The following is a 14,031-nucleotide window of genomic DNA, read 5'->3' as shown; positions in this document are numbered from 1 at the left end:
AGAGGAGTATGATGCTAAAGAGTGATGGTCAGCCATGATCATCCCAGAGTTTAAGCAATCTTTTCTGTGAGCATACTGCAGAGTACATGAAGGGAGAGGGCCCACACCCCAAACGTTTCTTGGTTTCTAATACAAAACTAGGGTATAGAACCAAATGTGAGCTTAATAACCTTATTATAGTGCTGCTACTGAGAAGTGCTCCAGTATTCTCTGCTGGGAGAAGCTTTTGAAAAGAGCAGGCCCCTTCTCCCACTCTATTAGCAATGACCTGCTGCCAAGTAACTACGTGGCAAAATTATATAAGTCATATATTGTTACTTGTCAAGACAGAAGGGAATTGTTTGAGAACAGGAGAGTATGAAAGCATTACTCTCTGGTATTGCCATGTGAAAGCTTAGCAGCTTTCACATGGCAATACCAGAATTCATGAAGAATCCAAAAATAATCACAAAATATGGATGATTTTTTCTATTTTTGGAAGCATACTTTCACCAAAAGTGGACTATATCAGGACTGCAGACTGGAAGCCTAAAGAGTTTTCATTTGCTAACCACTGAAATGATAATAAAAAGCATTAAAAAAAAAAAAAAGTTATAAGTGAAAAACTGCTTGTTTCTTTTTTATTTCTAAATAGCTTGAGGAGGACTAGGTTTAAGACTTCAGTGGCACCAAATTTCCTTTTGAGCTTTGTTACTGAAAAACAGAACATTGGGACAAAGTTGATATATTTCTGCAGAAAAATGTATTTTCATTGTCTTCTTTTCCAATAGACAGTGTGTAATGTTCTGCTTGCACATGCCGACACTGTCTAGCACAATGGTATCGTGTAAGATCAGCTCAATATATAACAAAGAATATCACAAATTAAATTATACAATTGAATCATATTTACTGTAAACTGGGCTATACATTCTTGTGTACAATTTGTGAACTGAATCAATTGGAAGGGCTTTTCAAATTTCTTTTGGTTGAGTTATTATTTTATAGAATAAAAATAAGCATTGTTTATGGTACTGATTTGAAACTTACATTACTTGAGCCCATCAAAAAGATGAAAATAGATATTAAAAACACTTGGTTCAGTAGTTCTGAGTAATCTTTCAGTTTCTTTTCAACAATCAATGACATAAATGCCACTGTAAATTGATTCATTCTGGTCTAAATACCGATGAAAAGTACTTTAAAGAAAGCTGAGTATATAGTTTTCTTCACTGAATTTATGTCAGTGGGCTCAGAAAAGGATTAGACAATAAGATAGGTAGGTTCATAAATGGGTGCTAAAATGACAAGACAGGACCATGTCATCTAACAGCTCACAAACAACTGTTGCAGCTGGTGCGGAAATAGGAGAGGAATGGAGCACAGGAAGTAGCCTAGTTCACAAGCCCTCCATAAACTGCATTTTCATGTCAGAGTTGTGATACTGGACTGCTCTGCTCTGCACAGAAGGGTGTTTCTCACATTCTTATGTCAGCTGGAGAAAAATCAGTGTTTGATTTGAGAGAGACAGATTCTTAAATATTTTACAAATGGTTCTCTATCTTATTTGAGTAATATATATACATATTTTTTTGCAATTTTGTTTTCAGCATTTTAGCAAGTTACGAAGTAAATTATTTTTACTCTATGTGTGTATTCGTTTTAACCATATGTATTTTGTGCTTTTTACAGAACTTTACAGGAACTTGTGCATTTTTTCTAAGGACATCAGATAAAGTTATAACTGCATCAAACATTTCTCAGGTCAGACAAAATCATGCAGTGCTTAGAGTGCATTTAAGATTTTCTTAGACCCTTATTCACGCAGAAGTTCTCCTGGAATCAGGAAAAGAAGTGGGGAGTATTTTCATGAAAAAGTTTAGTTGTATTTTTAACGAAAGTTCTTTTTCATCAGAAGAGGTATGTGTGATAAAGTAATGTTCTAATGCTTAGGAAAGTAGCTACGTGCAATCTTGTTAAAAACAAGATTTAAACTAATAAAGATTCATTATTATGAAATGACATGCAAAAGAAACCTGTTCTTCCTCGTATCATAGAATCATAGAATGGTTTGGGTTGGAAGGGACCTTAAAGATGATCAAATTCCAACCCTGCTGCCATGGGCAGGGACACCTTCACTAGACCACGTTGCTCAAAGACCCATCCAGGCTGGCCTTAAACACTTCCAGGGATACAATGCACTTCTTCAGGCACTGCTTTATGGGAACTGTGTTTCTCTGTGACTTTCTGTCTAGGGCATCTTCTTCTTTTGTGAAGAGGTACTCAAACTTTAGGTGGAATACATTAAGAATGATGCCTTGACTGTTCATCCATAACTCCTCACACTTTTGAAGAAGGGCTTTCTATCCTTTTGTACTTTATTGAGATTATTATACTGTAATATTTTTTGGAAATAGTATTCTACCCATGCATGACAACTAATTGTCTTAAACACTCTTCTTTTTGCATTCAAGTGTGGAACTAGCAAGAAAAACATTAATAAAATTATTAATCCAGATAGACAAGAATATTAAATCCCTTACAAAATTTCATTTGTGGTTGCCATTCCTAAAACACTCCGGAATCATTGCATGGGAAAAAGTTGGGAGTAGAAGCTTCCAGGGCAGAACTTAGTACTCTTTCCCACAGATTGGTGAAACCTTCATTATGATGAAGGCAGAAAAACAGTGTTTGTTTGTGCAGTTCAGAAGCTGTGAATGAGACCCACTCTCTTCTAAAAGAGATGCACCCAGGGGCGTAACAGCTAGTTGGTATGGGTAATAGAGGGCACACGGCCCATGTTCAGGATGTGTGCATTTATGGGCAAAATGCCAGTAACAGAACAGCTGACTGGTTCATAAATGAATAGCACTGGGAAATATGCAGTTCTTCACTCGCTCCAATTTATGTTTTAAATTCTGCAGTTGAATTTTACTCAGCGGTACTGACTCTCTCTATCCCCATCTTTGGCAATGCACTGCTTGTTGCTTCCCATGAATAATGAATTGGAGAGAACTGTGCTGCTGAGTGTGACTTTTCTTGCCTGATACATTTGTTATCCTTTCTCTTAGACACTTACAGTGGTCAGAAACTGCTCCTCTACAAGAGAAATGTAGACATAAAATTTTCTTAAGGTTAATTAATGTACTGATATCAAGTTAATCTTAACTGCTTGTTGGAGTGTTACTACAATATGGGACAGAGTTTTCTGGTGACTCAAACTAATGGACAAGCCTTGGAATTTCCAGTTGAGTTTTAGTTTATATCAAATCCGAATTCTGTATCTGGGGGGCAATATCCTCATGGAATGTAGAGAGTTATGGGTTATACATATTTGTGTTCCATGCATTTCCCTCAAATAGAAAAATGTTGTAAAAGTTTACATACACTTTGCTAACTTCTGTTTCTTCCCAAAGGAGGTGAATTTTGGTGTATTTGATTGTTCTAATGGAAATATACTTGAGGGCCTGGAATTTTTATTATCCCAGATCATGATACCAGCACTTAAATCCCAACAGGTAATCATATATGCATATATATACATGTATATATATATATGTATAGATATATATATTTTTAAACAACAGTTGGAATTAAGGCAAGTGACTGCTGCAGTCCCCTTTGTGCATCAGATGAACATAAAGCAGGGGACACATAAAGATAAAAGTCTCATATAGGCCTTTATGAGAGTCATGCAATTTGTATTTAAGTGTTTAAAATTTTTATAGTTTGTGTTCATTTTCAAGCAATAGCAGCAGCTGTAATGCTCACGACAAAGAAGAAAATAGCACAACCGCCATACTAAGGCAAAACTGTGATGATTTAATTAAAACTAGGTTAAACTTGGACTGAAGGAAGTCCCAAGTCCTTCTGGCAGAATAAAAGATCAGTCCATGATTTTATTCTAGAGTGTGGAGGGGAAGCACCGTATTGCAGCCAGGATATCCAGCTTCTTTGAGTTATTGTTTTATGGAACAGACAAAGCATCATAGTTGGTTCTGTTGCTTCTAGAGTAACATGTTCAGAAGTAGTAAATGTAGTAAAGCTTCGTGTCTGTTGAGAATGATGGTGTCATATCCTATTATTTTATGCTATTCTTTTCTCTAACCCAGGCGCAATAAAGGAGATTAGAATCTCCATAACTCTTTTCAGAGGGTGCCAAATCAGACTGGGAGAAAAAAATAGGTGGCAACTGACTTTGAGGACAGTGAGAAGAGGGATGCATTTTTATTTCTTGAGATATTTATGCTTGTTTGTCCCTTCTTGTCTAACAGACTAATTAAATTAATGCACACTTTAAAATATTTGTGCATATAGTACTGATTAGTGTAGTTGAAAGGGCATACTGATAAATCTTTGTTAAATAAGTTAAAAAGCCCATTGGTATTAAAAAAAAAAAAAAAAAAGAAAAGAAAAAAAAAAAGAGAGAGTTTGGCTCTGGTTTTACGTTTTAATTATTTATATATTTTTATATTCATAAATTGTGAAACAATCAGCACTGGGGGGCTGTGAAAGAAGGTCTGAAGGACAGCCAGATACAAGACTTCCTGTATTCAGTGGATAGATTCGTGGGTACTTTGTCATCATCGAGACAGAATCTAGAAGACAAAATCCAGCTCGCAAAAGTGGATATTGATATTTATATCAGCAATTTACAGAACCCATCTGACTACATAACTGCAGGTGTGTAATTCCTACAACAAGATAAACACAACAGTGATGCTGTTTTTAAGAAAACTAGTGTTATGCTATTCATAAAGATTTACCTTGAAGAATTAATTCATCTTCCATGAGCTATATACATTTTTCTGTTGACTCTTGCCAGGTTTATGATCGTCTAATCATAAAGTTATCAATCTTTTCCCTATCCTTTAGATCTTAAAGGATTGGGTGGTTCCTTACCTACATTTGTGTACATGTTGGCCTCTGTTCTTCCTGGTGTGCTGGCTAAGTGTTTGCCAAGTGTAGTCAAGTACTAGTGTGTATACATCTTTGTTTTTTTTTTTGATACTGGGGAAATCTTATGTAATATTAAGTCCAAGGACTGTGAGTCAAAAAAGGCATATTTATATAAAATTATTTATGTGTATATATACATATATATGTGTGTGTGGAAATGAGTGGTCATCTCTTTGAACATTAGCCTTCTGCCCTTTCTTATCACCACAAGGAATTTCAGAGTGAAATCATGCCAACCAGTCAATACTTCTACAGTCCCTCTCTGCCCTGTGTTAGCCTAACTTCCTATATTAGACCAGCTTCCAAAGAAGAACTGGTGGCTTTTAAGATGAGACAGTAATGTTAAATGGCTAAACAAGTTCTTTAGACCCATTTAATAGTTCAAGGTGAACAAGTCCTAAACATAATGCACTAAGTAAACTGGAGTTTTTCACCTGCTAGAACAATCTAAAAGGTGTGCTGACTTATAAATAACAGGGATTTTATGTCTGTTGATAATGGTGTCCTTTATGTGATGCTTTTAGTGTGAAATAGGCTGCAATGGCAGAAAGACAGAAATGCTGAGAAGTAAGCTGTTACTTAACAAACACGAGCAGAAAAATACGCACATCATATTTAGTGGAATTGTTGGACGTCTGATACATGATTGTCACCAAACCACATCACTGTTTTTTCTGTTAGAAACTCCCTCTATCAACTGTTCTTATTGTAAAGGATTTACAATAGTAACTGAGTAGGTAGATATGTGTGTACATCTTCTTATCTTAGTCTTAAATCTATTCCTATTGTTGGTCAGTGATTTAAATATACTCAATTTACATAGAGTCTCAACTTATGTTTGTCAAGGATATTTAACCTCTATAGTTAAAAATAAAGTATTTATTTTTTGGTACTTACAAAACAGTCCTGCTCTTTGATTTTGAAGGCAGTAACAGAGAGGTCACAGAGAAACTTGAAGAAGCGTTAATGATTTGGATCAAACAGATCAGACAAGTTTTAGTGGAGAGTGAGCAAATGAGAAGAGAAACTGGTGACATTGGTCCATCTGCAGAGCTGGAATATTGGAAGTCAAGAATGTCATCATTTAACAGGTTAAAAATATATATTTTTTTAAATTTAAATAAATGTAAGCTCTGATTCTAAAGAAAGATTTAAATGTGTTTCCTTCTTCAAAGCCTTTTAGATGAGATCAAGAGTTCAAGAGTAAAGAAAATTATAAGTATTCTTCAGGCAGCAAGATCAAAGACATTAAAGCAGTGGAAAGAGCTGGTAATTACTATGTTTTAATAAAAGTTGTTTAAAATTAATACAGTACTATATTTGTTATATACATAAAAGTGAACACACAACTCTTAAGAACAGTTCAAGTGTTTATGCTGTCTTTATACTGTGGTTTGTCCTCCCTTTGTTGAAACGCCAATGATCTTGAAGTTAAATAGATAACTTGAAAGGAAGTCAGTGCTCTTGTAACATGTCTCTTAAAGATGGGTGGAATGGCTGTGCAGAAGTAAAGCAGTGCAGCAATACAACATTTTTATGTCATCCAGCTGTGCCCTATGCAGCCAACATTAGTGATGTCTGAAAGTTTATCATATTGCTTGTAGAAATATTGACAGCTGGCTCCTTGTAGCATAACTGCTACTTCAGATAAGTGGATATATGTTATCTAAACTTAGTAAGCATTTGGACAGGCCAGAAAACAAGTTGTAAGCCACATATGGGCAATCTGACACCTGAAAACACTAGAATGTAGATCTTCTAACACTTATATAAAAGATATTATTACCATTTTGAAAATAGACCAGGAAAATAGTCATCTTGCTGAGTTTTTCATGTTGTGCTTAACATATTTGCATGCTTTTATTATAAATGGAATTTGGATGATAGTGTCTGTTCAGAGTAGAACAAGTCAAGGAAAATGAACTAGATTCCTTTCTTCATACATGTAGCTTCCTAAGAACTGGAAAGCTCCACTTGTCATAAATAGAAAGGTATACAGACATTAGTTGTGAATTCATTTGTCCTAAAAAGTGCTTATTAAAAAAAGATGTTTGAGTTGGAAGCACCCTGGTATATTTCAAGGAGCATGTCAGTTCTTGTCAGTCAAGACAAGAACTAATGTCAGGTAATTAAAAAAAGCAAACAAACACAACCAACAACAAAAACATTTGTATCATGCTAGAATGATTCTAGAATGTAAATTGGATTATCTAAACCATGCTATCAAGTTCCCATCAAGTTTTGGAATTATAATCCTGTAGTAGCATGCACTGTAAGTTCAGGAAGCTTTTCTGTAAATTTTAGCAGTATTAACTCTGTTCTTCTTATTTCCATTCAGGATGGTAATGTAACAATTGCTGCCAATGAAGCTAAAAACAATGTCAGATATTTATATACTTTGGATAAATTTTTTGGCCCACTTGCCATTGCTTCCCCTGTAAGTAGTACTTTGAATAAAACCACTTAACATGGAATTTAGAAAAGAAAGAAAAGGCTGTTTTCTGATGAAAGAAAAATATTCCTCCTTTCAGTATTTAAACCCTATGCTTAATGATTAGTGGACAAATTAACTCCTACAGCATTAATGAATTAAGTTTACAAATTTTGAATAAGCTAGAGATAATACTACTTTTTGTGGGGGAGGTTGTTGTCATTTCAGGAGATAAATGAAGGGCACGGGAAAATAAGCAATAGTTCATGTTTTTCCAAGCTCCTTTCAAACCTAATGTCACATTCAATTGTCTCTGTGACATACACTTACCCATAATACCGCTGCTTACAAGTTTTTTATGTTTTATTCTCAAAGCTTGAATTCCATTTGAATCCATTGTGCTATTTTCCACTGCTTTTATTCTGCAAATATTCACAAATATTGGACTTAACTTTTAGATACCATGCTTTTTTATCCTCTTCTAGGTCAGTGACTGTCTTTTGTGATGTATTTGACTGATGAGCATTGACTTGATGCATTTCTGTGAAACCTTTCTGGGGGACAGAGAACTCTACAGTTCAGTAGCCGCAGTAAAATACAGATTACTGCTGCCTTTCCTCCCCTTTCCACATTTCATTTCCGATGTAGGCAAAATGAGCAAAAGGAAGCCAGCTTTCTTCTTGTACTTCCTTTCGCAGCCCAACTTTTTTTTTCTTTTTTTTTTTTTTTCTTGTACTAATATATGCCTTTTTTTTTCCTTAGGCAGCATATTTCTTTGAAAAGCAGACTATAATATTTTCACATCCTAGAGGCCATAGTCAAAAGGAGTGTGGCCTCTGCTTTTCCTCTGGAAAATCTGCTCTGGAAGAAGGCCTACTCATTTATTCGTAACCAATTCCCCACTTTTTTCCGTTGGACATAGTGTGTTAGGTCTCCATGAGCGAATTGGATGGTCCAATTCATAATGATGTGTCTACAAGAACAAGGTGTTACAATCAAAAAAATGTTTATTCACTGATAAACATATTCCCAGAGCTGTCACATTTTCCACTATGCTCTTAGGAAATTTGAATTATTGACTTCCTCATTTTTTCCTGTTGTAGGTAACAGTGATGGAACACGTACCCAGCTTAATGAATGCTGTCTGCATGATCTACTGTATGTCACCATACTACAACACATCAGAGCGCATGACATCTCTTCTTCTTAAAATCACTAATCAAATGATTAACACATGCAAGACATATCTACGTGAAGGTGTTTCCAAAATCTGGGATCTGGACAGGTGATAGAATTTTAATAATTTCATCTTCTTTTGTTAACACTAGATGTAATATCAGAGAAAAAAACAGCTATCATGAAGTGTTGGTTAGCTGGATTAACAGTGTTCTCAGTAAACTGTGATATCTACCTCATTTGTAGGCATCATTTCCAGGAGAAACGGAGACATTTTGAGGAGAGGAAGGAGTTAGCTGCTCTGTGGGTACTTCCAAAGAGCAATTGCTATGTACAGCACAAGAGGAAACACAGACATGTTTGTATGAAGCTCAGCAAATGGGTGGTGAATGCTGACATCACAGATAGAAATAGTGTATTTAAAGGATGAGAAGTAGCTAGGATAGGCTAGGAAAACAAAGGAGAACAAGTCAATTATTTTCATGCAGAAGAAATGGGGGAGACCACACGAAATCATAAAAATGAGCATGATGTCTCAAGTTATCATGCAAAGTAATGATTGGAACAGCCTCTTGAAAGAGTACAAATGAATCAAGATTATGGTTACTGAGGTGAGAAGGAAAAGGTGTTACAAACTTCATCGATAAATAGGCAGTCAAGATGTGTGTACTTAAGATACAGTGAAGTCAAAGATGATACAGGTAACAGGCTGGGAGATACAAGAGTAAATCAGACTGAAATCATTTGGATTCCTTCTGCATTTTGGTATGGGTAAAGGGAAGTTTTCAGAAATCACCTATGATCACTTAAGTACTGATTAGTATAGATCCTAAAGAATCAATATAAATGAAAGTAGAATACAATTTTTGTGTATTCTAGGAGATTTTTATTTTTTTTTTTTGAGAGAGAGACATTCTTCTCCTTTGCTCATCTATTTGGTGTTGCTATCACTTTAGCATTTTCTCTCAGTCCCAGTTAGAGGTTTAAATGTATAAAGTTTGGTCATCCTTTTTAATTCCTGATGATATTTTGGAAGCTGAAAAACAAAACCAAAGTGGAGGAACATTCTTGGGTAAATGGCTTATGACTGATTTCCATGTCTCCCCCTACACCTTCTGTGTAGTAGTACCTCATGGTTAATGAATAACTGGGTGTAAGATAACTGTGTATAATTACCAGTGACCTTAGTAACAGAGTTCCTTCTTCAGAGTTCCTTAGTAACAGAGTCCCTTCAGACTTCCTTCTTTATCTTTTTAAAGTAACAAGAAATTTCCTTATGCTTTCTGTAGTCTGGGAAAAACAAACAAATAAACCATTCTTGTCTCCTTAGGAAAACAAAACAAAACAAAAACACAACAGCAAAACCAAAAGAAACAAACAAAAGTCCATCAGCTAGACATAGTTTACAAAAGATGGAGAAATGGCCAAATTGCAGGCACTCAGTAGCTAGCATTTGCCTGTTGTAAGTCCTCTCTGAGTTACACTTTGAAATTTTGGTTTGATGATAAGCCTAAACTTAATAATATCCAATATGGATAACAAAACCAGGAACTTTTAATGTAATCCTCTTATTTTGAATGTTTTTCAGGTAATGTATAATTTTATGTTCGTATTTTGCAGTTACCTGTCTGACTGAAATGTTCTGTTTTTATTTATGCTCTTTTGTAAAGCTCCTTAGGATGATTTTCTGTCTTTTGCACTTTTTTGTCCAGGCAAGAATTGCTAAAGAGGATACAACAATGCATTTCCCTCAAAGAACAGTATCAAACATCCTTTCAAACAATTAGGGATAATCTAAAGGAAAATCCAAGTGGCAAGCAATTTGATTTCAGGTAAAAACTCACTCTAATATTGAATCATATTCATACCTAAGGTTTATAAATGACATGTCATCATATCTGTGGGCTACCTGAAAAGTTAAATGCTCAATTAAAATGTAAACTTTATTATAATCAAATCATGAGCTTGTGGAGTTTATTTTATTTTATCATTCAAGAAGTAAGCAGTAACAGGTTTTTGCAAGTTGCTTGTTTATTTAGCAGATGTTCAAGGGAATTCAGGGAATTTATGCATGTGCTAAATTAATGTGTATGTTTGTGCGTGGTCTGAAATCCTAAAAAATATAAGTTAAAAGACTCCAGCTGAACTTAGTCAGCTTTGGGCTAGATTGTCAATCACAAGTAGGTTTACCTTAGTATTAGCACTTAAATCGTGGAGCTTGTCTCAGCGTATTATTCACATTTTGCTCTCTTTTCACATATATTAGTTTCAGGAATAACTCCTGTGAAATGTGGAGAAGGTTTTAGTTGACATATGTAAGAATTAAGCATTTTCTGTGTTGTATCCATGATCTTAAAATGGTTTTTACTTTGTAATTACTACAGCATAGATTTTTAATTTTGAAACTTGGTAGTAGTTCTGGTGGAATATATCTGGGTTAAATAGAAAAAAAATCTGATACAAATAGATATGTATAATAATACTTCTGCTTTTCATCATCAGTGAAAACTATATTTTTGGAAAATTTGATACGTTCTGTAAACGTTTGGAGAAAATTTCAGATATGAGCAATATTATGGAAAGCCTTTTAGAGCTCCAGCGTATAAAAATAGAAGGTATTGAAGAGATCAGTACACACTACCAGAGCATTGCTACAAACACCAAATCAAAAAAGTATGATGTTCTGGATCACAGAAAACAGGAGGTATATTCACTCAGCACTTGTCTGATACTCACTTCATTAATCTTATGCTTTTCATTGGAGTTATGCAAAGAAGACTAAAATTTATAACAATGCATATAGCGTTTTCCTGCAGTAATAATACTTTCCTATGTTTTAATCCAATCTGGAATTTCTTGGGAGTATTTGGCTTTTTATTTCACATGCTTTTGTAAATTTTTGATAAACTAGGTTTTGTGTAATAGGTAGTGATACAAGCAGCATTTCCTAAACTTGTTTGCTTTGAGATGCATATATTTTGAACTTCAGACTGAAACTAATTCAGGCAGATCAATGCATTAAGCCCAGTTTATCTACTTGCAAGAGTTACTCAGTGTTACTTAATGCAATAATGAAGGCAGTATCGACACTTAGATACTTAGATGACCATTTCAGAGTGAGAAGTGAATGATATCACCTCCAGCTCTGCACCACATGATGAAAAATAAAGTGACCTATAAAGTGCCTGAGACTCAAGTTCAGACAAATATCCTGGACTTGAGCTGCTTTTTTGGGATGTAGTATGCTTGCTTTACTGGATTGATAACCTCACAATGGAAATGCTAGAAATGTTGACTTACTCTCCTGCTTTCCTGAACTATTGCTTGCAGCTGTGCTTAAATCATATAAGTCCAGAGGACCTTTGGCTTTCTTCTGATAATAACCTTCCTTAGTCTGTAAAGTGCTCTAGAGAGCCTGTCTAATTTGCAGCTCTGAATGGGTTTCATACCTGAACAGTGAGCTTAGCGCTCTCCTGTGGCAGTGCTAGGAGTAGCTGGGTGAGTGTACTATGTTCCCTCTGATTAGCTTATTAGATTTCCTCTGTCTGTCCTTGTTCCTCTGCAGTACTTTGTGTTCATAAAGATGAATCTGTAATCAAATAGCCTAATAATTCTTATTTTTTGTTTGCTTTGCTTAAAATGTAACTGCCTTCATTACTGGTGTTGTCCCTGTTCTCTTTAATTCAGTACTGAACACATGAACTGGGCAGATAAAGAAATTCCACAGAAACTTCAGGGAAATAATTTTGCACGAAATGAAAGCAACAGTTTTTTTTTGTTTGTTTTTTTTTTGTTTGTTTGTTTTTTGTTTTTTTGTTTTTCTTTTATACTTTCCTAGTTTGAAAAAGACTACCTTGAATTTAAGAACCAAATTGCAACGTTGTATGAGTCCATACAAGAATTTGTGGATTCCTGCTTTGAGAAGACTGTAACTGTAAGTAACTTCACAAATGCAACCTCCTGTTCTGGTGTTCAGAAGGGCTGAGTACCCACAACTCCCACTGTACTCCTTCATTACTGGCAGTGTTCTGCACTGTGCCGGTGGCTGTCTGTGATAAGGCAGGAGGACATTGAGAATACAGGTATTCTAAAAGTAGCTTGCAGAAGTACAGGAAGTTAACGTTCATTGTTACTTAGTGCCAGTTGCATCTTTCCTTATCAACGTTATAACCCTATTTATTTTTAAGGTTTATTTTCTTTCCTCATCCTAGTGCTCCCTATCCATCTCCCACCATGCTGTTGATAAACTAGGATAGTCCTCCTTCACTCACTGTGTCTTGAACTGTGTTATTTCCATGGCTCAGTTTTCTTTCACTATCTTTGGTCTGACTTGCAGTTTCTCTCTTACTCTGCTCTCTCTCTTTCACTGTTTCCTCTCGTGCCCTGTACATTCACTTGCAGTCCATGAGTAATGTTCACTACTTTGGCGCTTCCCTGTCTTTCCTCTTGAAAGTTATGTATCTATTTTTTTTCTTTTAACAAAAAATAAATAATAAAAAAATAAAGCTCTTGTAGGGACATACATACAACATCCTTTTCTTGAGCCCAGTGAAGGGAAACAACTCATGCGTTTGACAGAAGTTCCAAGCCGTGGTGTAGGATTGTTGCAGATAATTAAAAAGTACATGCAGTCTGAGGAGAGAGTTCAGCAGTTCTTATACTGCAGCCCAGTATCCTATTACTGGTAAAATCAAAGTGGTGAAGCCAAGCTAAGGATCCTTTGTCATCATATATTAATGCAGAAGTGAAAAAGAGGTTGAAAGTGCAGCGGGGAAATTTCAGTTCATTGTCTTATCCACTGTAAGAATTCAGCCTGGAAGGGCTTCCATGGGTTGCCTGTATTATATATTTGAATACATATTGCTAGGCAGAACAGGTGAGTTTGATGCAGAGCTGGTAGCTTCCATTTCTTAAACTCTTAGTTGTTTGCCTGCCACAGGACAGTACAGATTCATGGACTCGTTAGCTTGTTTCTTTTACATGGAAAAGAACAGCACCTACGTGATACCTGAAAAACAAAAAAGCAAAAGCAAAATAATGGGAAGATATCTTTAACCATCTATTATAAAAGCAAAATCTGAATAATTTTTTGGTGTGTATCTAAATTATAGGATGAACTAGAGGGGAAATGGAGAATGATAATTTTAAAGAAAAGCAATAAAATTTTATTAACATGAAAGTAAAAAAAGCTATACTCAGTGTTTAAATTTTATTGATGGAGCATATTCAAAGATGCTTCCTGTTGCATTTCTAAATTATTTCTGTCAGACAGGCAGGAGTAATGTAATAGTTTCTGCCATCTGTTACCTTAATTTCAGTTCATTAGTTCAGACCCTGCTCATGAAATGAGATGTAAATGAAGGAGGAGGAAAACTGTAGATTTTCAACCACAACTGCTTGCAGAAAAATAAAGAGTGAGGATTTGAGAGTCAGAAAAAAATTAAATGTTCCAAAATGGTCTGTGGTGATGGCAGTGTCTTGTTTAA

The 14,031-nt window shown here is 35.3% G+C and overlaps 1 protein-coding gene across 1 annotated transcript in view; it reads left to right on the top strand.

Moving 5' to 3' along the window:
* Positions 1-14,031, top strand: part of LOC311431287 (dynein axonemal heavy chain 5-like) — a 142,916-nt gene that overhangs the window by 3,028 nt on the left and 125,857 nt on the right. Inside the window, exons 4-13 of the mRNA XM_084508638.1 lie at positions 1,672-1,743; positions 3,396-3,497; positions 4,476-4,662; positions 5,864-6,029; positions 6,114-6,207; positions 7,277-7,375; positions 8,473-8,654; positions 10,258-10,377; positions 11,048-11,249; positions 12,384-12,479. Of these exons, the coding sequence (XP_084364764.1) occupies positions 1,672-1,743; positions 3,396-3,497; positions 4,476-4,662; positions 5,864-6,029; positions 6,114-6,207; positions 7,277-7,375; positions 8,473-8,654; positions 10,258-10,377; positions 11,048-11,249; positions 12,384-12,479 (1,320 nt within the window). The remainder of the gene's footprint in view (positions 1-1,671; positions 1,744-3,395; positions 3,498-4,475; positions 4,663-5,863; positions 6,030-6,113; positions 6,208-7,276; positions 7,376-8,472; positions 8,655-10,257; positions 10,378-11,047; positions 11,250-12,383; positions 12,480-14,031) is intronic.

The sequence above is a fragment of the Aythya ferina genome (genome assembly GCF_964211825.1).
Source record: "Aythya ferina genome assembly, chromosome: 2".
Lineage (NCBI taxonomy): Eukaryota > Metazoa > Chordata > Aves > Anseriformes > Anatidae > Aythya > Aythya ferina.
The sequence above is the reverse complement of the archived record's forward strand: the minus strand, read 5'-3'. Positions and strand labels throughout refer to the sequence as shown.